Source organism: Chiloscyllium plagiosum, chromosome 11 (genome assembly GCF_004010195.1).
Source record: "Chiloscyllium plagiosum isolate BGI_BamShark_2017 chromosome 11, ASM401019v2, whole genome shotgun sequence".
Classification (NCBI taxonomy): domain Eukaryota; kingdom Metazoa; phylum Chordata; class Chondrichthyes; order Orectolobiformes; family Hemiscylliidae; genus Chiloscyllium; species Chiloscyllium plagiosum.
Genome location: NC_057720.1, coordinates 42794673 through 42821762, shown reverse-complemented (window position 1 = coordinate 42821762; position 27090 = coordinate 42794673). Strand labels below are relative to the sequence as shown.

Genomic DNA, 27090 nt, shown 5'->3' with positions numbered 1-27090 from the left:
ATTACGTGTTTGCTGCGATTGCTGAATGATCCCATTACCATCCTGTTTATTGCTTAGTTTCTGATGTCGTTCATTGAAACTATCCCCAATATGGATCTAGGCACAGCAGCTGTTGTGGTCCCCGTGGCCACTGCAATAAAAGCTGCAACACAAATGGATGAGGAAGACATGCATCCACAAGGACCTACAGCTGATGTGAAGCCACTGCTACTAAGGAGCTTGTAGTCATAGATGCCATCATGACATGGCAAAGATGCAGGCAAACCACAGTCACTCATCTTCCATACAATGCCGCACAGTTGAAAGAGGGGCAATGGCACTGTACCCTGTCCAGGGTGCAGGTCAAAAGCCCAGGTCATGCTATCTCACATTTCTGCAATGAACCATCTCCTTCCCCTGGGCCATCAAGGGACATGGGATGGCTCCTCAACTTCAGGTTTCCATGCAGATCACGTTAATGTGGCTTAATAGTGGCACTGTCCAGGCTAAGGACATGACATGAACCTCTGTTCCAAAAAACTAGGGGGCATATCGACACTGAGATAAACAACTGGGATCTGAGACAGCTGGACCACTGCAACAAGAACATTCTTTAAACGACATAACGTCTTCAGCATCCTACAGTGTCAGCCAAAGGAACACAGACAGGACTCCATTGAACAACATTTACAATGTATCAGAATTGCAGAAGTCATTTTTATACTGACTGCAAATATGCTGTTACTGAGGTCTGCATCCCCTGTGTAATCCAAACTGCAAGTGTAGTTTAAAGCTGCTTGCCTTGGGATTTGGACAGGCAACCCCAAGTGTGTTTGGGATTTGAGGGTCAAGACTTGCTAAGGGGGTTCTACACAGAAGCAGATTCACCCACCACACCTTGAAGTCCCTCAGGCTCAAAAGCGGCAGGTATAGTGGAGTTGGGGTTGCCTGTCCAAATCCCAAGGTATAGTGGAGGTGGAATGCCTAGTCACTTCTGGAGTATCCTTAAGAGAGACTTCTTGGGGGCCTGCATGTGGTTTGTCCTCCGAGTGGGTGCATACTGGCTCTGGCCTGTCTCCTTGCGGAGAAGGGGAAACCTCGGAGGCCAAGGTCCCCTCATCCTACTGTTGCCTCACCATTTATTGTTGAGCAATGAGATTCAGACTTCTGGACTCAACTCTCCACAGCAGCCACCTACCTGTCCATGTAAGCAGTCAGATACTTGTAGCAAGATGCAAATACAAAGTTGGTGGAGTTATTGAACTTTTGAGTCATTTTGTTTAGTACCTCTAACAAATCTAACATTGCTCCTGTATTTACTTGTGCATTTGTATGAAGTTGTTAATTGCTGACACCATGAGGTCCTCTCTTGCCTGAAGCCAGGGAGATTCCTGGTCTCTGGCAGTCGCCTGAGTGCCAGTGGCCTGGGACACTTCTTCCTCAACCATCTGTGGAGATGTGGCAATAATGTGCTCAATGGCAGGTACTCCCACCAAGGAGTCGTCAGTATCTGAGCTAGTGGAGGGTGCAGGAGCTAGGCTTGCCAGTGCATCCTCTGAGCGATCTGCAGCTTTTTCCTCAGAGGTACAGGAGCAGTGTCTTGTAGGGTCATTTCTCTGTGGGACAGAGACTGTGCACATTCTGTGGGAATGGCAAAAGTTCATTATAAAAAGAAAATATCCTTCTGGAACTGACGTTTTCAAATAAATATTAATGGATTTCAATTCCCCTGAACAGACACTGGTGTTGTCTGTTTCCCAAATTTATTTGTTAATTAGGAACACTGTATAACAATTCAGAAAGTTCCTAAAGATGTACAGACATGTTGAATATGATTACCTACAATTACATCTAGAAATCATTTGAATCAGTGTATATATGCTGCAGGTAGTTTGCAGAAAGCCTAGGCTGGGCAAGTCCAAAACTAGAGGGTATAGTTTTATGGTGAGAGGGATAGATTTAAAAAGAACCGGAGGGGGTAACATTTTCATGCAGATGGTAGTACATGTATGGAATGAACTTCCAGAGGAAGTGAAAACATTTAAAAGGCATCTGGATGGGTACATGAATTGGAAGAGTTTCGAGGGATATGGGCCAAATGCTGGCAAATGGGACTGATTGGTCAAATTGGGATGTCTGGTCGGCATGGATGAGTTGGGTTGAAGGGTCTGTTTCTGTGCTGTATGACTCTATAAACCATTCAGCAGATGGAGCAGCTCATTGTAACATGCAAGACTATAGTATTTCTGTTCTGCTATAGGTTCCCTTTCCTTTCCAACATGGTTGCTTTTTTAAAAAGTATATGCACTGAAACACGAAATTCAATCCGAAGCTTGATTGATCTAACATCTGGTAATACAGATCAAGAAACTAAAAGCATAAAATGTCAATATTTTGATTCTTGAAAAATATACTTTTATTAAATTTCAAATAAATGAAGACAAGAATATTAACTCATTAAACAACTGACCTGAATAGTTCAATTTCATCATCCCCAAAAGGTTTGTAGTCCTCATCCCCAAGCATACTGAGATAGGCTGCTTTCATGTACATATATGTTGACTGTTAAAGGGGGAAGGAAAATATTACAGTAACTTACCATTTACTCAATTTTTCCTTCACATAACTATGACATATTATTTCTAGTAAGAGGAATTACCAACTTTATCAGAATTATCAGAGAACATAAACAAATAGATAATTCATAACATTAATAATACAGATTGAAAGTAGTTTCAAACACAATAAACATTTTCCAGTCAAAAGAGGGAGAATTTCATCCCATCTGTCCAAAAATTACGTTCAAATCTAACTATAGGAAACAAAAAACATATTTTCACTGTAATCTCACCTTGTCTTTGAAATCATTAAATGCCAAATAAGGACATACAGATTGAACTGATGTTGCAGGTTCTGATCATCTTTAGATCAAGGCATTGACCATCCTGGTGGATTTTTTTTAAAAAGCCTGTAATTACTGGGTTCTCTTTTGATAGATTCTATTTACCATGTTGGTAACTTGGAAGCTACAAATTTTTTTTAATCTTCCCTGTCTCTTTCTTCTGTTGTTCAGTTACTAAACGCGAGAATTACATTTGCTTCTGGTTCATTTTCAAAGGGAAGGCAGCTTATTTAAAACTATTCTTCCCACCCCTAACACCAACCAAACTACGAGTGCATCATTTTTAGCTGAAGATCAGAGACTTCTGGCTAGCCGTTGAAGGCGATATTAATCTGAAGAATGCCGCAGACATATTCAATACTCCAAGGAACAGGTGACCCAGTTTGCATGAAGTACTCAGACCAATTTTCAGGAATCTAGACCCAAACATCTTTTATCTCTACTTTAGTCTTGTTGTCAGGATTATAATGCTCCACAATTGGGCATATTATCAATAAATTTCACTCAGAATACAAACAGATGATAGAAGACAAAACAGCGATCTGCTGATTAATATAGAACAAACATTTTTTCAAGTGTGAGTAAAAGATCTTAAAATGAACTAGCTGCACAGTTACATTGAGTTAATTCATTAAGCACTTATCTACAAGGATGGTTTAAGATCAGCAGATGCACTGGGGTTAACAGTATCTTTACTCCTCCCCCCTTTCCACTTCACATCAGGAGTCACTAAAAAGATTACATCAATAAATCCTTAGTTCAATGACAAAGAAACAAAATGTGCTCAGTACAAACCACAGAAAATATGGCTGGAGGCCATCTGACTTTGTTTTTTATTTCTAGCAGATATTTTTGTTACTTCCCAATAGATGCCAACACAGTGGGTTCAATTCCTGCACTAGCTGAGGTCACCATCAAGAGTTTTCCTTCTCAACCTTCCCCCTTGCTTGAGGCACAATAAGCCTCAGGTTAAACGACGATCACTCATCCCTCTTGAGCAGAGCAGTCCTAGGATGTGGGAGTAGGTAAAAACAATGACTGCAAATGCTGGAAACCAGATTTTGGATTAATGGTGCTGGAAGAGCACAGCAGATCAGGCAGCATCCTCGGAGCAGCAAAATCGACGTTTCGGGCAAAAGCCCTTCATCAGGAATAAAGCTAGAGAGCCTGAAGCGTGGAGTCAGGCTCTCTACCTTTATTCCTGATGCAGGGCTTTTGCCCGAAACGTCGATTTTGCTGCTCCGAGGATGTGGGAGGACTATGGAGACTTTACCTTTTTTTGTACTTACATAATTCATTGTAATTAGGTATTTAGTTTTTATTATCATTGTGTATATAGAATACATACAAACAATTGCAATAACTAAGGACATCTTTATTCTATGAAGCATACATGCAGTTACCAGAATTGCACAATTTTTAAAAATACACAATTCAGGAAATGTGACCTTGTCTGGCAAAGTACTTCTACATTTATCTCATGATTCAGTAAATATCAGCAAACTGCATTAAATAGTACTCCCATATATCTCTAGCATCACACCTCAACTCCACTGCTATTCTTAATGATGCCAAAGTGGCCAATCCAGCATCACTACTGCCAGTTTTGCACATATTTTGAGAGCTCAAGGACATTGGGATTTCCACTGACTGCCTGAGTGGATTAAATTGAAAATAATATTCTTACAATTGCTTTATTGAAAGGTTTCCTATATGCAATATGCTATCCAACTAGGTAATGCTTTAAAAAAAGGTTTTTGTTATTGAACAATCATAGGAGTCAAAGAATCTTTACTTTAGTTGAACAATGTTTGAAGCCATATCGCAGACAAGAGAAAAATATGCTGCAAACCTTATTCCAGCATTTCTTAATGGAGGTGAGACCTAAGAAACAGCTGGTAAAGGGAGAAGATTATCTGTTTTTCTCAGACCAAGTATCACAAGCAGAATTACTCTCACCTTAGACCACGAGTTCTCTTTACACAATAGATCTGCATAGAAATATGCCATTTTCCACTGACGTTTGAAAGTAAAACACCACATTAGCTCCCAGTAGCACATATGATGAAACTGTTTCCAGTGTTGCTGGGCCTCACAGCACTCCTCAAAGCGTAAAATAGCCTAGAGTATTGTTGAACAGAAGTGTATATGAAATTATCAAAATAAAGGTTCACTTGAAGGTCAGCATGGAATTCTTACATTTTTTGATCAAAAATTCATAGTTGCTCTTTCAAGAATATAGATATTAAGTACTTGTATTTTTTTTAAAATTATTAAGCAAATTCAAATCCTTGAAACCAAGCTATAAGCTCTTCATTTGTTGAGTTTAAAGTGACTAGACCACACTTGGTCTGTAGAGGGGACCTCCTCAGCAATGTAAAGCATCGTGTCTCTCTGCAATTGCATAAAGGGGTTGTACAGAAGCCCCAATAGTGGAGCTCATTAGCAAATGTAGATAAAAATATTTTTCTTACAGTCATTGAATCTGGAATGCACGACCCAAGAATGTGGTCAAGGCAAATTTGAGTAGGTCTCTAAAATGAAATTGAGTAATTATCCAAAGTGGAAAGATTTGCAGGGATATGGAGTAGTGGGGGGTCAGTGAGTTGATCTTGTAAATAATTAGCAGAAATATGATGAGCTGAATAGCCTGCTTGTATGTTGTAACCATTCTACAATTCTATTTAAAGATACTATTTTAACATCTCTCCCTTACCCACTAGACTTATTGGGATAAGGCAGTTAAACTGGCTGGGGTGGGGTGAGAATAGAATGCAAGATGTCCATCACACATGTTTGTTTCCTTGTTATTTTAATTTATTTATTTTCATTAAGTCCCACAGCCAGAGGAACATGGCCTAATAAATGAAAATCACCCCCCAAAATTATGCTTTCAAAAAAAAAAAGATATTTCCTGAAATAATTCCAGACGCCTTTATCCTGCCACCAAGTCATCTTTTCTTTGCACGTGGAGAGTCCCTGACACTGATGCAGCTCCCTTAGAGCCAAATCTCAGAGCAAACAGGAGGTCTGACACTCCTATTTTGTCAGCCAGGGATCTCTGATTAACAGCCCCAGTTAGGGAACTTAGAAAATTCTATTAAGTCCACCAGGCTGACCTTATTACAATTACGACAATTCCCTTTATTCTTTCATGTGTACATCACTTGGTGGGCCAGTATTTATTACCCACCCCTAGTTGACATTGAGATGATGATGGGATGCTGCCTTCTTGAACCATGGCAGACAACATGCTGTAGGTTTACCCACAATTCCATTAGGGAGGGAGTTCCAGGATTTTGACCCAATGACACTAAAAAAAAGTTCAATTTCTGGTCATGGGCAAGCCCAGGTAAGCGATGGATTCAGCAATGGTAACGCCATCACTGATGGTAATGTCAACAATGATGGTTAAATTCTCTCTTGTTGTAAACAGTCATGCCTGGCACGTGTGTGTGTGTGTGTGTGTGTGTGGGGGGGGGGGGGGGGGAATGGGGGGTAAGTAACATTTGTCACTTTTCAGCTCAAGCCTTTATATTGTTCAGGTCTTGCTGCAGTTGGACATCGACTGCTTCAGTATTTGAGTCATGAATAGTGCTGAACATCGTGTAATCATCAGTGAGCATCCCCACCTTACAACAGAGGAAAGGTCTTTGATGAAACAGTTGAAGATGGTTGAGCTTAGGACACTACTCTGAGGAAAAGTGCTCTTGTGGCACAGTGGTCATGTCTGAGCCAGGAGACCCACATTCATTTTCCACCTGCTCCAGAGATGTGTAATAACATTTCTGAACAGTGAATAGGTTGATTAAATAATATCTACCTAACAACATCTGCAAATATATTCTGGTGCCGAAATGATTGATCCCCAACAATCATAACCACATTCCTTTGAGGAAGGTATGACTCCAATTAGCAGTGGTTTCCACACCCCCCCCCCCCCCCCCCCCACCCTCAATTAAAAATGCCAGAATTACACTTGTGGTGCTGTGGACAGAATACTAATGAAAAGGTTGCAAACTTGAAATTTATCCCAGTTTTTATGATAACACAGTTGAATTTTACAAATTGGTCAGATAAAGATTATTGCACTAAAATTGTACTGTTGAGACCATTACAATTCAATTTATCAAAAAGCAGTATTCTCTATGATCAAAGACAGACTAATGACAGTTACGCTTCTCTGGAACAATTAGGAGTAAAATCTGTTGATTGTTTCAGTGTTATGGAAATGAAACAGTTCTGTAGCACACAGACAAACTGTTCTGCCAGATTATCATCCATGTAATCAAAATGAAATACTGCTCATTTCATGCCCAAACTCTACTTACTGCATCTATGTTTCCTCTGATTTCTTCAATTCTTCCTGCAAAAAACAAGAAGATGGCACCCTGCAGGAACAGGGAGATATAACTTTAAATAGTAACAAATAGATTTTGATAGGATTACAATGTTTTAAAATGAAACATTTATATCTCCCACAGAATACCTTTGGATACCGTTTGAGAAAGGGTAGTAGTAATCGCTCTGCATCATCAACATCACCTTCGCCTGTCCCTGTTCAGAATTGCAAATTCAAGTCAGGATTTTAATATTGCAGAAGCTGTAACAATGGCAATATTTGTTAAAATGCACCAATTTTTAAAATTTGATATCTCAGCAGCACTAAAACACCACAGGTTAAACATGTCATTGTTTCAGTTGTTAGTTTTTTTAATTTTGAGACCTCCCATTCTCTCCTACTATCTATCCACAATTCTTTAACTTTATTTTAACCATTAAGGGTTCCTGTGGAGGTCTAACTACTAAAATTGAAAATGCAACAAATTTGTCCTCAGAAAATATTATGCATAAGGTAAAACATTTTTGCACAACTTACTAATTAATATTTTGTAAAAACAGTAGAATTCATTACATATCCACAATGTGAAAACTGGGCTGTATAGCTGCATAGAATTCACTCCCTTAGGTGTCTACAGCCAGTGCTATACAAGTAGAAGCTGAAATAGCATGTAGGCTGAGCCCTGACTGCTAGAGTGCTAGCATGGGCAATGCTGTGTGTGCACTAGAAGCATGCATTTTGGGTTAACTGTAATGCTAATCAGAATTTAAAAAAGTGTGGTGCTGGAAAAGCAAAGCGATCAGGCAGCATCTGAGGAGCAGGAGAGTCAATGTTTTGGGCATAAGCCCTAATATCAGGAAGGGCTTATACATGAAATGTTGACTCTCCTGTTCCTTGGACCTGCTGTGCTTTTCCAGCGTCACACTTTTTGGCTCTGACTCTCCAACATCTGCAGTCCTCACTTTCTCCTGTAATGCTAATCAGTCTTACTGGCAGAATATGCATCAAATGAGCCAATGTGGACCACATAGGTTGTTAACCCATTTTTAACGGCTCTGTTTGGCTGCATTATGGATGCATCTTCCTTGGCCTTCAAGTTTTGGAGTGAGACTTGACCCAGAACTGCTTTCTGAGGACGAGATTCTACCACTGTATCAAAAGACCTCGTCAAACTTATGCATACTTAAACATGCCAAACTTAAAATTTACCCAAGATAAAAGATGAATTTATCTCTTAACATTTATTTAACCCACTGCCCTCACTTAGGGAAATTAAGACAATGATCATAAGCACCAACCAATTACCCGTTATTCTATAATTTCAATTTGTGGTTGCTTCTGCATTGGAGAAACACTGACTTGGTGATCACTTTGCAACACCTACATTCTTTCTGCAAAAATGAACCTAAGCTTCCAACTGCCTGCCACGTCAACACACCGTGCTCCCAAGTTAACATGTCTGTTGCAGGTCTGCTGATTCCTGATGCAGGGCTTATGCCCGAAACGTCGATTCTCCTGCTCTTCAGATGCTGCCTGACCTGCTGTGATTTTCCAGCACCACACATTCGACGCTGTTAAAGGACTGCTTCAGTGCTCCAGCAAGTACATCTTATTTTCTACTTGGGGACCCTGCAACCTCTATGACTCAACACCAAGTTCAATAATTTTAGAGCCAGATTCCCTCCTTCCATGTTTTATTTTACCCATTCCACGCCCAGTGCTGTTATGACATGAGGTGCTTTTTGCACAGACACCCATTCCCACATACTCCTAGGCCCATTATTATATTAAATGGGTTGCTTTCAGTACAGCTTACCCATTTTCTCACCTACTCTTCACTCTTATCATCACATTCAGCTTTCCTTCTGTCCTGGCCTGCTAACCATAATCTCCTTGTTTATCCACCCCATACATCTCATCTGGGCGCCATCTCCATCTATTCAACTCTCTCATCCACCTCCATCCTTATCTTCAGCACAAATACCACATTTTCCTGGCTGCTAACAATTCTGATGAAGAGTCACTGGATGTAAAATGTTTGCTCTGCTTTCTTCCCACAGATGCTGCCAGACTTGCTCAATTTCACCAGCAATAGCTGTTTTTGCTACATATTGTAGTTTTCACTAGGTCCCCACCTCCTGCCCTATTTATTGCAGCTGCCACTCAGGCCAATATTCCACTCATCTTCTAATCATCAGTTCTGTGAAACAGTCGCTCGACCCAAAACATTAACTTGGATTTCTCTCCACAGATGTTGCCAGACATGCTGAGCTTTTCTAACAATTTCTGTTTTTTGTTTCTGATTTCCAGCATCTGCAGTTCTTTCGATTTTTATTTTCTAATGTGATACTATTTTATACTTCTGGAGCAGGTGGTACTTGAAATCGAACATCCTCGCTCAGAGGTGGGACACTACCTCTACACCACAAGTGGCCTCACGTCCATATTTCATAAAACCCTTTTTCACATATCTTGTAGGTGCCTTTCATTATCTCTGCCACTTCATAGACTGCCACCTCAGTGGCTGCAGCATATCTGACACTTCCAGCCAAGGACACTGCAGACACCGAATAAGGTACCCCAAGTTACTCTAGTGTGAGGGGTGATGGATGTTTGTCAGATAGTGCTTCCCCAGAGTGCTCCATGAACTCTCAACCTGTCATGGCTGCACAGTCCTTTAGAATCTAAAAGCATAAGGGAAAGTTGGTGAGGGAAGGGGGATATGAATGGAAAGCATGATTTCCATGGTCACAGGATCTACATTTTCGCCTCATGATTCCAATAAAGAAGCAGCTGCCTCAAGACTTGTTAGCTAGCTGAAATGGCTATTAGTTACTCACACTGCTTGGCTGCCTTTTGAACATGTATTCAGCCCAAGTGTTTTGTGCTGGGTTACACATTAACTGAAAAATATTACTCAGAGTCAGAGTCATATGGCATGAACCAGTCCCATTTGTCTGTGTTTGACCCAAATCCTTCTAAACCTTTCCAATTTCTGTACCTGTTCGAAGATCTTTTAAAATGTTGTAACTGTACCTGCCTCTATCAGTTCATCTGGCAGCTCATTCCATACAAGTGAGGAGGGACCATGAAGCTTGCCTGTTACCTGTCTAAATGGGGCCAGACATTGTCTAATTGCATCTTGTACCATCAAGTCCAGAAGCAGGAGATATCATGTGGTTTTTTTTTCCCTAATCTATTTATATAAGCATCTTTAACTGAAAAAAAAAGTCCAGGGGCTTCACATCATTTTTTTTCCAAAGTGGACATTAAGCCAATCAGGACAAATTAGGAAAAATTGGTCAATGAGATGAGCTTTAAGAACACTTGCAAAGGAGGGAACGTTCAGACAATAGGATTCAAAATAGTAAAGGATCTGCCGAATGAAATGCTCAGGTTTGAAGTTTGAAGGAGAAATAGGACTGAAGAAGAGTCCAAGGATATGGTTGAAATAGACCATGAAAAAGAATTAAAGACAAGGACAATGACTTAAAATTTACAGGAGAAAGGATACCATTCTCAAATAGTCATCATCAACATTAACTTCATTAGACAATGAGAATAAGATGGGCCACGCCATACATTTCAAAGTTCTGGGAAGGTCAGAACCAAAGAAGGATAGGATATTAGACCATTAAGGAGATGAAAGTAGCTGGGTTTCGAGGAAGTTAAACAATGTCTAAGTTTCAGTGACTAAGGGACTAAGATATTGTCAAAGATGGACAACACTGCACAGGTGGAAATAAGTTTCCTTTGTACACTGTGAACTAATTCACAACCAAATAAAAAAAAAGCCTCCAAAAATTATGGATCCTACTGATATTTTGCAATTTCTATTCTCTAATAGTTCTAGCATAGTCAGAAAATATATTTGAAGCAAAAGCATTATGAAAGAGACCACTGTGTTTGTGTTCATTTCATTATTTTGTTAGGATCATTGGAAACTCATTCCTCTGAGACTGAAGTTACATTTGATATAATTTCAAGATAACTCCAATCTTTCCTTTGAAAGCACAGGGATCAGATTATGAATGACCAAATGTAGTATCTCCGCTGTCAATATCCCCACTGTATGATTCACAGTAACTTTATCCCACAGTATTTTCAAGTTGGAGTATCAGAATTCTGTATGAAACATTTGGGGAAGCAGTCTCATTTTCTTTCTCCATAAACTGCTGCACTTCAGTCCGAAAAAGTCCAAATGAATTGAGAAAAATTGCAGCCAAGTAGTTGCAGCTCAGTGGTAGATTGCTTGCGTGAAGGTTGTTTAACTCCTGCTTCAGGGCATTGCAACACTAAAGACTGACATTACAACCCTAAGGAAGTACTTCACTGTCAAAAGGTATTGTGTCTCAGAGAAGATATTAAACTGATATTTTGTAGGTCTTCTCAGATGGATGTAAAAGATCCATTTTAAAAGATGTAAAATGAAAAACAAAAGAGTAGAGGGAACAGCAGCACATTTGTTCATCAATAATTACAGAAACAGCTCAGTGGTGATTATCATATTGCTATTTGAAGGTTGTGTGCAAATTGGTTGTATCCAACACTTCAAACATACCCAACTGTCTATGAAGTACTTCATAACCTGCAATGGCCATGAAAATATTACACAAACACAAATTTTTCACGTCTCTTATTTGCAAGGGTGGAGAAGTTAACTGATTTCGCATCAACATTGTACTTTATCAATTCCTTTGGACACTTAATCAAGTGGTGATCACTGCCCACCATCACCCATCGTAAAAGTATAACAGTTGTAAGGCCACCCTTCTGCCAACTGAAGCCCTTAAATGGGCAATTAATGCCTAGTTAATGGCCTCATGCTCCCACCACTGATATTGAATGGTGGAACAGGCAATGGTGACTTGCATTTGTGTCCAGGCTCCTGAGTTTGTGTGCGTGCACGTGTGGTGGTGGTGGTGGGGGGGGAGGGGGCACCCTGGTTATAGGCAAAAGTGAGGACTGCAGATGCTGGAGATCAGAGTCGAGATTAGAGTGGTGCTGGAAAAGCACAGCAGATTAGGCAGCATCCAGGGAGCAGGAAAATCGACGTTTCGGGCAAAAGCCTTTCATCAGGAAAATCGACATTTCAGGCAAAAGCCCTTCATCAGGAATGATGAAGGGCTTTTGCCTGAAACATCGATTTTCCTGCTCCTCGGATGCTGCCTGACCTGCTGTGCTTTTCCAGCACCACTCTAATCTAGCACCCTGGTTATAAGCCACTTAGTCCCTGATGAGAGTCTTTGTATCAAGAAGTGACAGAACAGCTGTCAAAAGCAATACCCCTCCCCCCTCTACCAATATTCTCCTTCCTTGGAGACCTCCCCAACCACCACTACTATTCATTTGTGCTCAAATCCTTCCTGGATCTAAGGCCTTAGATGGGTGTAGTAGGAAGCAGTCTCCCCAGTTGCCGTGCTGATTACATAAGAGCTGCCAGCATTGAATTAAATGGCAGCTCTCAACAGGTATGACTTCAGCCCCATGGGAGGATTTTGATCCTAGGACAGGGCTGGCTTGCCCAGGCAACACAGGAATTTCATCAGCTTTCCAGATAACAGCCAACAACTCCATCACCTCCACAAGGTTCCATTCCATCATTAATAAAATTGAAAACTTGTATTAATTTTTGAAAACCAGCCCAAGACTGAGGAGTGTATACAGGTTTCAACAGTACTCACCTAATACAAAACTCATAAATGTGTGATAACAAAGCAGCAACATGGTACACAGGAGAGCACGGAAGTTTTCTGTGGATGCTCCTTCCTGTAATTGTTCTAGACCATATTCCTAAAGACAAAGATTCATATCAAAAGAAGAGATTGCATTTTCAGCACATGATTATGTTTTTAGAATGTCAAAAAAATTCTTAATGGTATTTCCTGATAAAAATATTTCTTATACATTTTGCAGAATTTAATACTTATCATGTAATATCCTTGAACTGAACAGGTATGCAACAACAAGTATACTTGAAATGCAATTCATTGATTGTAAACCATTTTGAGATGTCCGGGTGTCATTATAGGTAGCATTAAAATGTTACGCCTATTCTTGCTTGTTCAACAAACAAACAAACATTAATTGTCAAATACAAATATCAAATACGGATAATCTGAAAATTGAGTAGCCCTAAAATTGACTTTTGAAAGGAATTTGACTGATACAAGGAGATGTGCTCTATTTGCAGCTTAAATCTCATGGTCTCTTTTACTCAAAAAGCATCTTTAGCAAGTTTAACAATCAAATATTACAAGGAAAACCCTCCAATGAACACTGGTTGAAGTTAATTTGCAAACTGATACCCTTTCAATTTTCTCATAATACATGTTACAATGAATCTTTAGAATTAACAGGATAGAACTGTAGAACAATAGTTAGAAGATTAGATCAGAAGACATCAGAGAAAAAAAAATCAATGAAGCAGCTGACTACAAATAAACTGAAGGGACTCCATTTATGTGCCTTCTATTGAAGTTATTTTGAGCTAAGCAAAGCCTAGGGTTGAATCTTACATTTGTTTGGCAATGTCCAAGTCACGTTGAGTTTTTTGGAGGGATTTTTGCTGCAAGGCCTATGACTTCTCTCACCATTTCTTCCCAAACACCGCTCATCAATTATTTATCACATCCCAAAGCAAGTGCCACATCTAATTTCCATCCAATCTTAACACACTATTCCTGAAACAATTCATCATTTGGAGGATATCATGGAAGCCTTGCACCATCTTTAAAAACCCATTTTATACCCAGCCAATCACTGTCAATCTGGAGCTGCATTACATGGTTGTTGATATTTATCCTGGACATGAAAATTGGGAATATTGATACCTTGCTTTGTGTGCAGAGCCCTGGAATCCCTGCTGGATGAGTGGTGCTGACACAGGATATCCTTCTGCCTCAGGGATCAGCCGTGGAGGACACAACCAGATGATGCCATCACTAGGTCAATGTCCTTTTCCAATTCTCCAGGGTAAGTTTCACCATCTTCTCTTCAATGCCAACCAAGGGTCAAGCTCTACTACTCTCACTGTGTCTTGTAACATCTTTCCTACATGGTCTAATCCATTGCAACCCTCAACACCTCTAACCTGTGCTACCAACTCAATTGCTTGGACACTTGAATCTCTTATGTAATGTAACACACCTATGTGAATTCTATATATTGGTATGAAAACACTTAATTTTAAACTCATCCTTGTTTAATCAACACACAACAATTGTTATCTAGGGGTGTACAAGATTACTTGCACGAGTTGCTTTATGTTTCAGGGTAGTTAGGAGTTGTTTTGAGATTGTCTAAACAATTATTCTCTCTCAGATCACCTTTCTATTCAACTAATCCGAACTACTAAACAAAAGTTGACCAAGTATTTTCATGCTAATGATAGCTTACAGATTTCAGTTGTAAGTTATAAACAAACATTTCATTTTCTGGCACAAAGTATCAGAATTGGAAGACCAAATGGTGAGAATCAGCAAGTGTAAGGACACTAATGTGGTATTTTGAAATATGTGATCAAAAGGTTAATAAGTGAGATTCTAAAATGACAGACAAGTAGGGTTGATCACAAATAAAAAGTATTTGGTTCTTGAACTGAGTTGCTTATACCTGTCTCTAAAAATTTGTATCTTTTTAACTTTATATTTGAACTTCCATGTAAAGGGTCCAAATATTTCAGCGGTAGCTGGAAAAGGAACTCCAGTGGCAAGTGAAGTATTTTGTTATACTTCACTGCCGGTATTGTGTCATTACTCCTGCAATTCATAGCAACATATTAAAACTTGAATTAAGCATCAAAAAGTTTAACGATGATTGCCTAATCATAAACTCACAGTGGAATAGCAGCTTGACATCTATGAACATGTAGACATGGATTTTGAGTGCTAGTCTTATTAAATCTACAGATATATGTGCCATTGGCTTAGCCCAAAAACAAGTAGTGGATTTTTTAATTAAATCTACAGATATATGTGCCATTGGCTTAGCCCAAAAACAAGTAGTGGATTTTTTTTAAGCACTCTGCCTAATGAACTACAATATTCAATCACCAGATCAGTTACGAGAAATCAATCAAGAAAAACAAGATTAACCTACAAGGTGAAAACAAAATTCTTCCCTGAGATTAACTTTTGAGTATTTATTCTTACCTTGTTTCCAGAAAATCCGACAAATTCTAAAAGTCGGAGAATCCTTGTTGGCAACAGGGATATAGTCTAAGAAAATGAAGGAAAGAAAAAGAAAAAAAAAATTAAAAATATTCAACCTTCACCAATACCCACATCCCATGTACGAACAGAAAAAAATGACATGTTCTGATTGTTTTAAGTCAAATAATTTCATGATTCAGATTTTGACAGAGTGACCATTGTTATCAGCTTAAAACACAGCAAAATCTATTATCTCAGCCAGATCTGATTAGGATTTAAGTACATCTATAAAGGGTATTAGGAAAAAACTCTGCAAATTTGTGGAATTGGTATTTTTACCACTACCACAAAATAATCACAAAAAGAAATTTAGGTTTTGTGGTAGACTGCCCATTCAACGCCAGTCCATTTTACACTTTTGAAGTAGACCAGTTTTGGCCATAGCCACCTCCAGCTGGTCTTTAATTTTACACAGTTGTTCCTCACAATCACATGATTAATAAAAGGTTGTCTTTGCTTTAATGGAGAATAACTCATGACATGCAATAATGGAGAAGAGAGCTAAAGTGACTGTATGACTTGTTTGAAGCAAAGAGATTGTAAAGTTTAAAAGTAAGTCATAAAACATATATTTTTACTCACCAGATTAAAAGCCCCAATTCCAAGTTGAACACCTCCTTCAAGATGGCTGTAATTCTCTCCTTTTGTGTAATTGGATGACTGCACAATGTTAAGAAGTTCCCTTTCAGTAATAAATAAAAAAGGATTAGAGCACAATAATTAACTACTTTCCACAGTTAAATACTTAAATTTATATCTGACTTTTTTCAGATTTAATGTTGTAATTATATGCATTTAGGGTTTATCATTCGAGTCTCATCATCATTTATTTCATGGATCTGTTTTTGAGTTGATTATTTTGAGATGATGTCAGCCTTCAGATTCTCTTCAAATCCCTCTCAACAGATGATGTTTTCTTGTTTAATAGAGACTGTTGTACCTAGTCCTACCGGTGTAAACTTTTAAAATCTCTCAAGCTATCTGATAATGTTTATTAAATCTATAACTGCAGTAATCAATGAAGAAATAAATAGAACTGCATATAATGGACAGCAATCAATTTCCCAAAAATGGAGGGGGATTAAGCATATTTTATAGTGGCTTGAGCTAATCAATTGAGCAATTTCATACTTTTTTTAGAAAATTGTTACGAAGCAAAGTTGAAATGCCAAAGTACCCTGTTTCCTAAACTGGTAAGATGGTAAATAGAAAGTTATGTGTAGGTTTGATTCTCCACAGAACTTTTTCCTTCCTGGACCATTGTGAGTTGCACTAGTTGAAGACTAAATAATTCCCCACAAGAAAAGGGAGAAAGGATACATCAGCATTGGGACACTGAACATGATCACGCAACTGAATCATTTATTATCATATGCATTCAACATAAACACAGAGAAGTGTGTACCATCATCATGAACAGGCACCATTCACATCAACTTAAAAAATAAAGAAAGAGAACTTACAGCAATATTATTAGAAGCAGCAAATCAGAATATTCAGTACACCCATCACACTTAAAGGGATGCCTGGGCTTACTGGGCTGTCATCATCTCCAATACAAGTTGCTTAAATTTTTAAGTCTGCAGGACTCTACTAAAGGACTCTAACTATGGCTAATGACATAGGAACTGGAATAGTTCATTCAGGTGATCAAGCATACTCCAATGTTTAATGTCATTGCTGATCTGTACCTCAACTGCATTTTCTGCTATAGCTCTGTGTCCCTTATTCCCTAACAAAAATCTATTGACAGTCTTGAACTGAACGAAAGTAAGTACTGCAGATGCTGGAGATTAGAGCCAAGAGTGTGGTGCTGGAAAAGCACAGCAGGTCAGGCATCATCTGAGGAGCAGGAAAATCGACGTTTCGAGCCAAAGCTTTGGGGTTTTTGCCAGAAACATCAATTTTCCTGCTCCTTGGATGCTGCCTGATGTGCTGTGCTTTTCCAGCACCACACTCTTGGCCACAGACTTGAACTGACCCCACCTTCACAGCCTTGAAGGAAAAACAATTCAGATTTCCACTACTCAGTCATAAAGTCTTTCCGACTACAATCTTAAATAGTTTGGATCCAAACTTTGAGATCTTAAAGAACAACAATAGAAAATGCTAAAGAAACACAATTTGGCTGGCTGCATCCGTGGAGAGAGAGAAACAAAGTTAACATATCGAGTCCAATATAATGCTTCTTTGGAATTGAGAAGGACAGAAAGCAATGTTATGCTGTAGTCAAAGGGAAGAGGGGGAGGAGTTGACAGTGAAACAGGTGGTGAGTGCCCAAAGCAAGGAGGAGAGTGCAAAATTGCTGCTAAGGATAGAGTTACATGAAAAATAGGTGAGAATGGCAGTTATGAATGGTTGAAAATAGGTCAGCTTTGCTGAGAGCAAACCCATGCAAACAAGAGGCAGGGACAAGGAAGGGGTGAGGAAGATATTTTGAGGAAGGTTCACTAAACCCGAAACATCAGCTACGATTTCTTTCCACAGGTGCTGCCATACCTGCTGAGCTTTTCCAGCATTTTGTTTTCGTTTGTGAGCAAGTTGTAGTGGCTGATGGCATACTGCTGGAGGTGGTGGAAATGGAAGCAGGATAATCCCATGATTGTGGAAGTTGATAGAATGAAACGTGAGGACAAGGGGAACCCTATTGTTATCCTGGGAGGAAGGGAGGGGCAGTGGTGATGACAGTAGTGCAGGGAATGGGTTGGATCTGGCCGAGGGCCCTGTTAAGGTCAGGAGGGGGAATACTTGGTTAAGAAAGAAGAGGACAGAGATGATGTTGGAGGCACCAGTTAGGAAAATGGCTTTGACTGGCGAGTTTATCCCTTATTCTTAATGCCTGTGCTCTTATATTTGATTCAAAATAACTACGCAAGTCAAAAGATGTGGAGTAATGTACAAAACATAATCTTATAGGTAAGCGTTCTATTAGTTACCTTACAAAGTGACAAAGCCTAAAGACCAGATGCAGTATAGCCACTATATCAACTTACATCCCAACTTACTTGTAAGTCTGGTAACTATTTCTTATTTTGATGCTGCCTTTGATAAAACTAATCATGTTCTCATCCTGTAATAAAAATGTTAAAGTGAATTTGAAGTAATCTACATGAATTGGACAATATTAAAAAATGCCAAAAAGGTAATTCAATGTGCCAGAATTTATTCTTCAAATATACTAACTCTCCCCCGACAGCATCCAACTGCATTTGAACATTCCTAAATATCTATTACACCAGCAGGAAACTTATTCCAGATAGTTAGTGCATGACAATTGTTTGATATCTATTCAAAGTACCCTGCAGTAATTTTTGAAACTGGTTTATACTTACAGCCACAAACTAGATTGTCTAGCTTTATTTTGAAATAATACTGAACTTATCTTATCCAAGCCATTGATACTTAATAGAAATGATCAAGGTTTGTCAGCTATATTTTACCTAAGTTGTGGAGATAGCTTTTTCACTTTTTCTTGTAGTTGGTCTAATTTACAATTGTGCTTTGCTGTACTCTCTCTCCAATGTCCATACACCTCCTTTGAGATGTTAATTTTTTTTTAAAAGGGTGAGACAGGATGCAGACAGAAAACAGTTACAGGCACTTCTATAATAATTTATTTGGCAGCAATAAAAATAACAGAAATTGGGCTAACCACTACAGTTTTATTTGGCCTAAGTGATCTATTCCATAAACCAAGTACATAAAAAGACACTTGCCCAAAATGAGGTGTACTAATAAATTAGACAAAATTCGAGATATTTTCTGAATACAATTAATTCAGTCAATTTCAAGCAGCCCAATTTTTTTTTGGTTCAGCCCCACTGATAGGAAATCTTCACACTGCAATGCACAAATGCTTGCATAGCTAACACAAGTTAACTTCTCTTTTTCACAATGTTTTACAGTTCATGGTGCTAGGCAATTTCGTAGGAGTAATTATCACCAATGATCTATTCTGGTCCAACCAGGTTGACACTACAGCCAAGAAAGCCTCAGAAGGCTAAAAGTTTGCAAGTCTGTGACGACTCTTACCATTTTTTATAGATGTACCATAGAAAACATTCTATCCAAATGCATCATAGCTTGGTTTGGCCATTGCTGTGCCCAAAAAACTACAGAAAGTTGCGAATGCAGTCCAGTCCATCACGAAAACCAGCCTTCCTTCCCTTGAGTCTGTATAACTTACTGTTACCTCAGGAGAGCAGCCAACATAATCAAAGACACCTTCCACTCCTGTTATACTCTCTTCCCCACCCTCTTCCATCAGGCAAAGATACAAACGTTTAAAAACCCATACCAACAGATTTAAGAACAGCTTCTTTCCCACAGTTATCAAACTTATGAATAGACCACTCAATATGTTAGAGTTGATTCACTATCAATGGGGGTGGTACCAGGGGACTGGAGAGTGGCGAATGTTGTGCCCCTGTTCAAAAAAGGGAATAGGGATAACCCCGGGAATTACAGGCCAGTTAGTCTTACTTTGGTGGTAGGTAAAGTAATGGAAAGGGTACTGAGGGATAGGATTTATGAGTATCTGGAAAGGCACTGCTTGATTAGGGACAGCCAGCATGGATTTGTGAAGGGTAGGTCTTGCCTTACAAGTCTGATTCTACTGTAAATCAATCGACTTAGCAGAGCTAAAAATACAGACAGATAGGTGGAGTTGTGGACAGTGAGGAGGGCTGTTGTCGGCTGCAGAGGGACTTAGATATGATGCAGAGCTGGGCTGAGGAGTGGCAGATGGAGTTCAACCCTGCCAAGTGTGAGGTTGTCCATTTTGGAAGAACAAATAAGAATGCGGAATACAGGGTTAATGGTAGGGTTCTTAGTCAGGTGGAGGAACAGAGGGATCTTGGGGTCTATGTACATAGATCTTTGAAGGTTGCCACTCAGGTGGATAGAGTTTGTAAGAAGGCCTCTGGAGTATTATCGTTCATTAGCAGAGGGATTGAATTCAAGATTTGTGAAGTGATGTAGCAACTGTAGAGGACTTTGGTTAGGCCACATTTGGAGTACTGTGTGGAGTTCTGGTCGCCTCACTTTAGGAAAGATGTGGAAGCTTTGGAGAGGGTGCAGAGAAGATTTACCAGGATGTTGCCTGGAATGGAGAGGGAGTCGTACGAGGATAGGTTGAGAGTTCTCGGCCTTTTCTCGTTGGAACGGCGAAGGATGAGGGGTGACTTGATAAAGGTTTCTAAGATGATCAGAGGAATAGATAGAGTAGACAGTCAGAAACTTTTTCCCTGGGTACAACAGAGTGTTACAAGGGGACATAAATTTAAGGTGAAGGGTGGAAGGGTTTGGGGAGATGTCAGGGGTGGGTTCTTTACCTAGAGAGTGGTGGGGGCATGGAATGCGCTGCCTGTGGGAGTGGTTGAGTCAGAATCTTTGGTGACCTTTAAGTGGCAATTGGATAGGTACATGGATGGGTGCTTAAGCTAGGACAAATGTTCGGCACAACATCGTGGGCCGAAGGGCCTGTTCTGTGCTGTATTGTTCTATGTTCTATGATCGTTCTCTGCACCTTCTTCGTAGCTGTAACACTCTACATTCTGTTCTGTTACCCTGATGTACTTAGGTAAGTTATGATTTGTCTGGTTAGCATACAAAATAATACTTTTCATTGTATCACCATACATATGACAATAATAAATCAAATTAATAAGCTCATGGTTAATTTTATTTTTAACCTCAACTCCACATTCCTGTCTACCCCAATTATCTTTCAGCCTTTTATTTTTTATCAAGAATCTATCTATCTATCTATCCCTGCCTTAAGACTGTTCAGATTTTACTTGTACCACTTTGAGGAAGAGTTCCAAAGACACTGGTCACAGGCCTCCAGAAAAAACAACTCTCCACCAGCACTCTGTCTTCTACCTTTGATCCAGTACTGTATCCAAATAGCTTGTTCTTCTCTTATTCCATGTGATCTAACCTTGATGATGAATTGAATTTTTTGTCTTGTATGAGCATAAATAACTGTTCAGTTCTTTGAACCTGTTTATTAACCATTCAAGAATGATTTCCAACTTTTCCTACCATTCTGCAGAGTCTGGTGTTATTGACCTAAAGAAAAGCTTAATATCATCATTATGCCTAATTTCTCTTCTGTCAACAACTTATTGAAGCAAATTTAAAACAAAGCCACATCGAGAAATTAGGATAGGTGACAAAATGCTTGTTCAGAGAGGGATTTTAAGGAATGGCATAATGGAGGGAGGGAGGGGAAATGAAGCTTGGGGTAAGTTCCAGAAGTAATCATGTCTCTGACAAAAAAAACTTAACAATATGTTTGTTTAAATCTATATTTTCTTTTCTAAGAACGTTATCATTGGGAAAGACTTCAGGATGTATTAGAAAGGAGGTGATGCTGGACGTCTTAGAGTCACAGAGATGTACAGCATGGAAACAGACCCTTCGGTCCAACCCGTCCATGCCGACCAGATATCCCAACCCAATCTAGTCCCACCTGCCAGCACCCGGCCCATTTCCTCCAAACCCTCCCTATTCATATACCCATCCAAATGCCTTTGAAATGTTGCAATTTTACCAGCCTCTACTGTTTCTTCTGGCAGCTCATTCCATACATGCAGTACCCACTGCGTGAAAGAGTTGCCCCGTAGGTCTCTTTTATATCTTTCCCCTCTCACCCTAAACCTATGCCCTCTAGTTCTGGACTCCCTGACTTCAGGGAAAAGACTTAGTCTATTTATCCTATCCATGCCCCTCATAATTTTGTAAACATCTATAAGGTCACCCCTCAGCCTCTGACGCTCCAGGGAAAACAGCCCCAGCCTGTTCAGCCTCTCCCTGTAGCTCAAATCCTCCAACCCTGGCAACATCCTTGTAAATCTTTTCTGAACCCTTTCAATTTCATAACATCTTTCCGATAGGAAGGAGACCAGAATTGCCCGCAATATTCCAACAATGGCCTAACAAATGTCCTGTACAGCCGCAACATGACCTCCCAACTCCTGTACTCAATACTCTGATCAATAAAAGAAAGCTTACCAAACGCCTTCTTCACCATCCTATCTACCTGCGACTCCACTTTCAAGGAGCTATGAACTGCACTCCAAGGTCTCTTTGTTCAGCAACACTTCCTAGGACCTTACCATTAAGTGTACAAGTCCTGCTAAGATTTGCTTTCCCAAAATGCAGCTCCTCACATTTATCTGAATTAAACTCCATCTACCACTTCTCAGCCCATTGGCCCATCTGGTCAAGATCCTGTTGTAATCTGAGGTAACCTTTTTTGCTGTCCACTACACCTCCAATTTTGGTGTCATCTGCAAACTTACTAACTGTACCTCTTATGCTCGCATCCAAATCATTTATGTAAATGACAAAAAGTAAAGGACCCAGCACCGATCCTTGTGGCACTCCACTGATCACAGGCCTCCAGTCTGAAAACCAACCCTCCACTACCACCCTCTGTCTTCTACCTTTGAGCCGGTTCTGTATCCAAATGGCTAGTTCTCCCTGTATTCCATGAGATCTAACCTTGCTAATCAGTCTCCCATGGGGAACCTTGTCGAAAGCCTTACTGAAGAAGTCCATACAGATCACATTTACTGCTCTGACCTCATCAATCCTCTGTTACTTCTTCAAAAAACTCAATCAAGTTTATGAGACATGATTTCCCACGCACAAAGCCATGTTAAATATCCTAATCAATCCTTGCCTTTCCAAATACATGTACATCCTGTCTCTCAGGATTCCCTCCAAAGTCTTAAAACGCATAAAGGTGGATTATTAATGGGTATTCTAGAACTTTGTCGGAAGCTAGGGAAGTGATTGCTGGGCCCTTTGCTGAGATATTTGTATCATCAGTAGCCACAGATGAGGTGTCGAAGACTGGAGGGTGACTAATGTGATGCCACTATTTAAGGAAGGTCGCAAGGAAAAGCCAGGGAATTATAGACCAGCGAGCCTGTCATTGGTGGTGGGCAAATTGTTGGAGGGGGTCCTGAGGCAAGGACTGATTATGGATAGTCAACATGGCTATGTGTGTGAGGAATAATGTCTCATGAACATGATTGAGCTTTTTGAAAAAGTAACAAAGAGGATTAATGAGAGCAGGGCGGTGGATATGATTTGTATGGACTTCAATACGGCATTTGACGAGCTTCCTCATGGTAGATTGGTTAGCAAGGTTAGATCACATGGAACACAGGGAGAACTAGTCACTTAGATACAGAACTGGCTCAAAAGGTAGGAGACAAAGGGAGGTGGTGGATGGTTGCTTTTCAGATTGGAAGCCTGTGACCAGCAGTGTGCCACAAGAATTGGTGCGGAGTCCACTGCTTTTTGACATTAATATAAATGATTTGGATGTGAATATTGCAGGTATGGCTAATAAGTTTGTGGATGACACGAAAATTAGTGGTGTAGTGGACAGCAAAGAAGGTTACCTCAGAGTACAAGATCTTGATCAGATGGGCCGGTGTGCGGAGGAGTGGCAGATGGAGTTTACCTTAGATAAATGTGAGGTACTGCATTTTGGAAAAGCAAATCAGGGCAGTACTTATACACTTAATGGTAAGGTCCTGGGGAGTGTTGCTGAATAAAGAGACCTTGCAATGCAGGTTCATATTCTTTTAAAGTAGAGCCGCAGGTAGACAGGATAGCGAAGAAGGTGATATGCTTTCCTTTATTGGTCAGAGCACTGAGTACAGGTGTTGGGAGGTCATGTTGTGGCTGTACAGGACAGTGGTTAAGCCACTTATGGAATACGGTGTGCAATTCTGGTCTCCCTCCTACAAGGGGGGATGTTGTGAAACTTGACAGGGTTCAGAAAAGGATGCTGTCAGGTTTGGAGAATTTGAGCTATAGGGAGAGGCTGAACAGGATGGGGCTATTTTCCCTGGAGTGTTGGAGGCCAAGGGGTGATATTATAGAAGTTCATAAAATCATGAGGGGCATAAATATAGTAAATAGCCAAGATCTTTTCTCCAGAGTAGCTGAAGGGCAGATGTTTAAGGTGAGAGAGGAAAGATTTAAAAGGAATCTAAGGGGCAATTTTTTCACACACAAGTTGTTGCATATATGGCATGAGCTGCCAGAGAAAAAGGTGTAGGCTGGTACAATTACAACATTTTGAAGGCATTTGGATGGGTTTTTGAATAGGAAGGATTTAGAAGGATATGGGCCAAGTGCAGGCCAATGGGACTAGATTGGGTTAGGATATCTGGTCAGCATAGATGGGTTGGACCGAAATATCAGTTTCTGTGCTGTACAATTCTATGACTGGGTTATTCTTAAGGATTTTTAAAATGGAATCTAAAGAGGAGGGGATTGATGATTCTCCGAGTTTAAATGTTTAGTTAGCTCATTCTGTGCTAACACCTCCACTTGTAGCAGATTTGATAATCACTGGGGACAGAAAAGGAATTTCAATTTTTCTGGAATTGTTGCAGCTTCTTCCTCTTCTTTTTGCATCACTACTGGAATAGTTGTTCAGCACGCAAGCTTACACAGCGTTCTGAAGCACACAAACCTGCTAGCCCAAATTATATTTCCTTACCCTTCATTTTGTATAATCAGTTGTGCTCTAAATTGAGAAATACTTTAAATGTCAGTTTAATTGTCGAGAATGGCTCAGTAAAGAAAACAAAATTGCTTTCAACTGAAAGTCATAACTTCAAAGTTAACCAGAGATGATTTGCTTGTCGCAGTTGCAATTTTTCATTCCCCTTTCCCAGACCAAATACTGTTACCTGTAAGAAAGTGAGAGCAGCCCTCTGTAACAAACACTCAGCGTAGCAGACCTCAGCATGCATCTCCTCTGTGTGCAGATCAAACATTGCAAATAAGCTATTGTTATCAAAATACTGCAATAAAACACCATCCTTAGCATATCTTAAAGAGTGCTCAATCCTTAATAACAGGCATATTAATATATTCAGACATTAGTCAAGGCTCATTTAATAAATTCTGATAAAACAAACCCAAATATTTAAGAATTGGCACTCACTGACTTGAAATTCTTTTAAAAGAGTTCAAAGCAAAAAAAAACTGACAGTAATGACTTCATGGGTAAGATGTTAAAGTTGAGTTTAGTTGATCTGAAACTTCACACTTCCCAGTGTGGATCAGTATAATAAAAGATGTAATTCATTATGAAATTCTGTGTGTATACATGAAAGGGAAATCATAGACACACCATTTGTTCCAGAGGAAAACACCTGCAACAAATTGTGTCACAGGCTGCACAAGTTTGAGCTCTAGGTTTCAGAACTTGTGCACCAGCTAAAATCACTATTTTGCATTTTTAGGGAAGTGATCACGAAGCAGACTAGAGGCATACAAACAGTGAGAGAATGAGGGACTGCCAGGCAGTCTAACAGAACCAAGTGCAAAAGCTCTTCCCACCCCCCCCCCCACCTGAGTCTTACCAATTAGTAACCCAGTTTGGATACTGGCGAGAGTGACGGTTCCTCAGGAAAGCACACGCATAAGTACACCCTTGTTGCTGACACTATGGACAGCTCACATACATACTTTATGTTTGGTGGTGGTTGGGGTAGTTGTGGGGTGTTAGTAGTAGAGGATTCCATAATCAGATTATCAGACAGGCACTGATGCAGCTGTCAACTTCACAACAAGATGATGTGTTACTTAGGTAAATACAAGGACTGCAGATGCTGGAAACCAGAGTTTAGATTAGAATGGTGCTGGAAAAGCACAGCAGATCAGGCAGCATCCGAGGAGCAGGAAAATCGACATTTCGGGCAAAAGCCCTTCATCAGGAATGTGTTACTTTCCTGGTGCCAAGTGAAGGATGTTAGAGTGGCTCCAAGGCATTCTTGAGGAGTATAGTAATCCACCAAGGATTGTGATACAAGGATTGTCAATAGAAATGACGACAAGGTCCTGAAATAAGATGTCTGAGAGTTAGGTAGGTGATTGAAAGGCAGAATGTCTAAAGCAGTAGTTTCATGATTCTTCCTAGTTGAATGTACGAGGGAGCACAGGATTTGGAAAATGGAGTGATTGATCATGTGGCTAGAAAGCTGGTGCAGGTGGAACAGCATCAATGTTCTGTGCAACAGAACCAGTTCTGGGGAGTACAAAGTTAAAAATCACACAACACCAGGTTATAATCCAACAGGTTGATCTGGAAGCACTAGCTTTCAGAGCGCTGCTCCTTCATCAGGCTTTTTTCAGAATAGCGCTGTAAAAGCTAGTGCTTCCAAATAAACCTGTTGGACTATAAACTGGTGTTGTCTGATTTTTAACATCGTAATCCCAGTCCATCACCGGCACCTCCAAATCAGTTCTGGGGAAGGTGGGACTTGCATAGGCAGGTCTACAACTAAACAAGACCAGGGCAAATATCCTTGGTGGAGATTTGCTAGTGCTGTGGAGGAGGGTTGGACATCAAGACGTAGGAACACATCATAACTGATCTGATACTCAACGTGATGGCCTAGTGGCATTATCACTAGACTATTAATCCAGAGAGCACACTGCATCCACCTGGACACCCCGCGCTGGCCTATTACCTGCCCTCGACCTCTTCATTTCCAACTGCCGCCGGGACATTAACCGCCTCAACCTGTCGACCCCCACTCCAACCTCTCACCCTCACAACGCGCAGCCCTCCAATCCCTCTGCACTAATCCCAACCTCACCATCAAGCCAGC

General features: G+C 40.1%; 1 protein-coding gene across 3 annotated transcripts in view; it reads right to left on the bottom strand.

Moving 5' to 3' along the window:
• ttc39a (tetratricopeptide repeat domain 39A) overlaps positions 1-27090 on the bottom strand; it is a 101103-nt gene that overhangs the window by 29724 nt on the left and 44289 nt on the right. For 2 of the 3 annotated variants that reach the window (XM_043699216.1, XM_043699215.1), the window contains exons 5-13: positions 25162-25229; positions 18442-18506; positions 16019-16118; positions 15377-15442; positions 12908-13016; positions 7371-7438; positions 7213-7272; positions 4841-5002; positions 2450-2541 (exon numbers count right to left, since the gene is read on the bottom strand). In XM_043699216.1, coding sequence (XP_043555151.1) covers positions 2450-2541; positions 4841-5002; positions 7213-7272; positions 7371-7438; positions 12908-13016; positions 15377-15442; positions 16019-16118; positions 18442-18506; positions 25162-25229 — 790 coding nt within the window. The remainder of the gene's footprint in view (positions 1-2449; positions 2542-4840; positions 5003-7212; positions 7273-7370; positions 7439-12907; positions 13017-15376; positions 15443-16018; positions 16119-18441; positions 18507-25161; positions 25230-27090) is intronic. The other variant, XM_043699217.1, reaches the window with a different exon arrangement.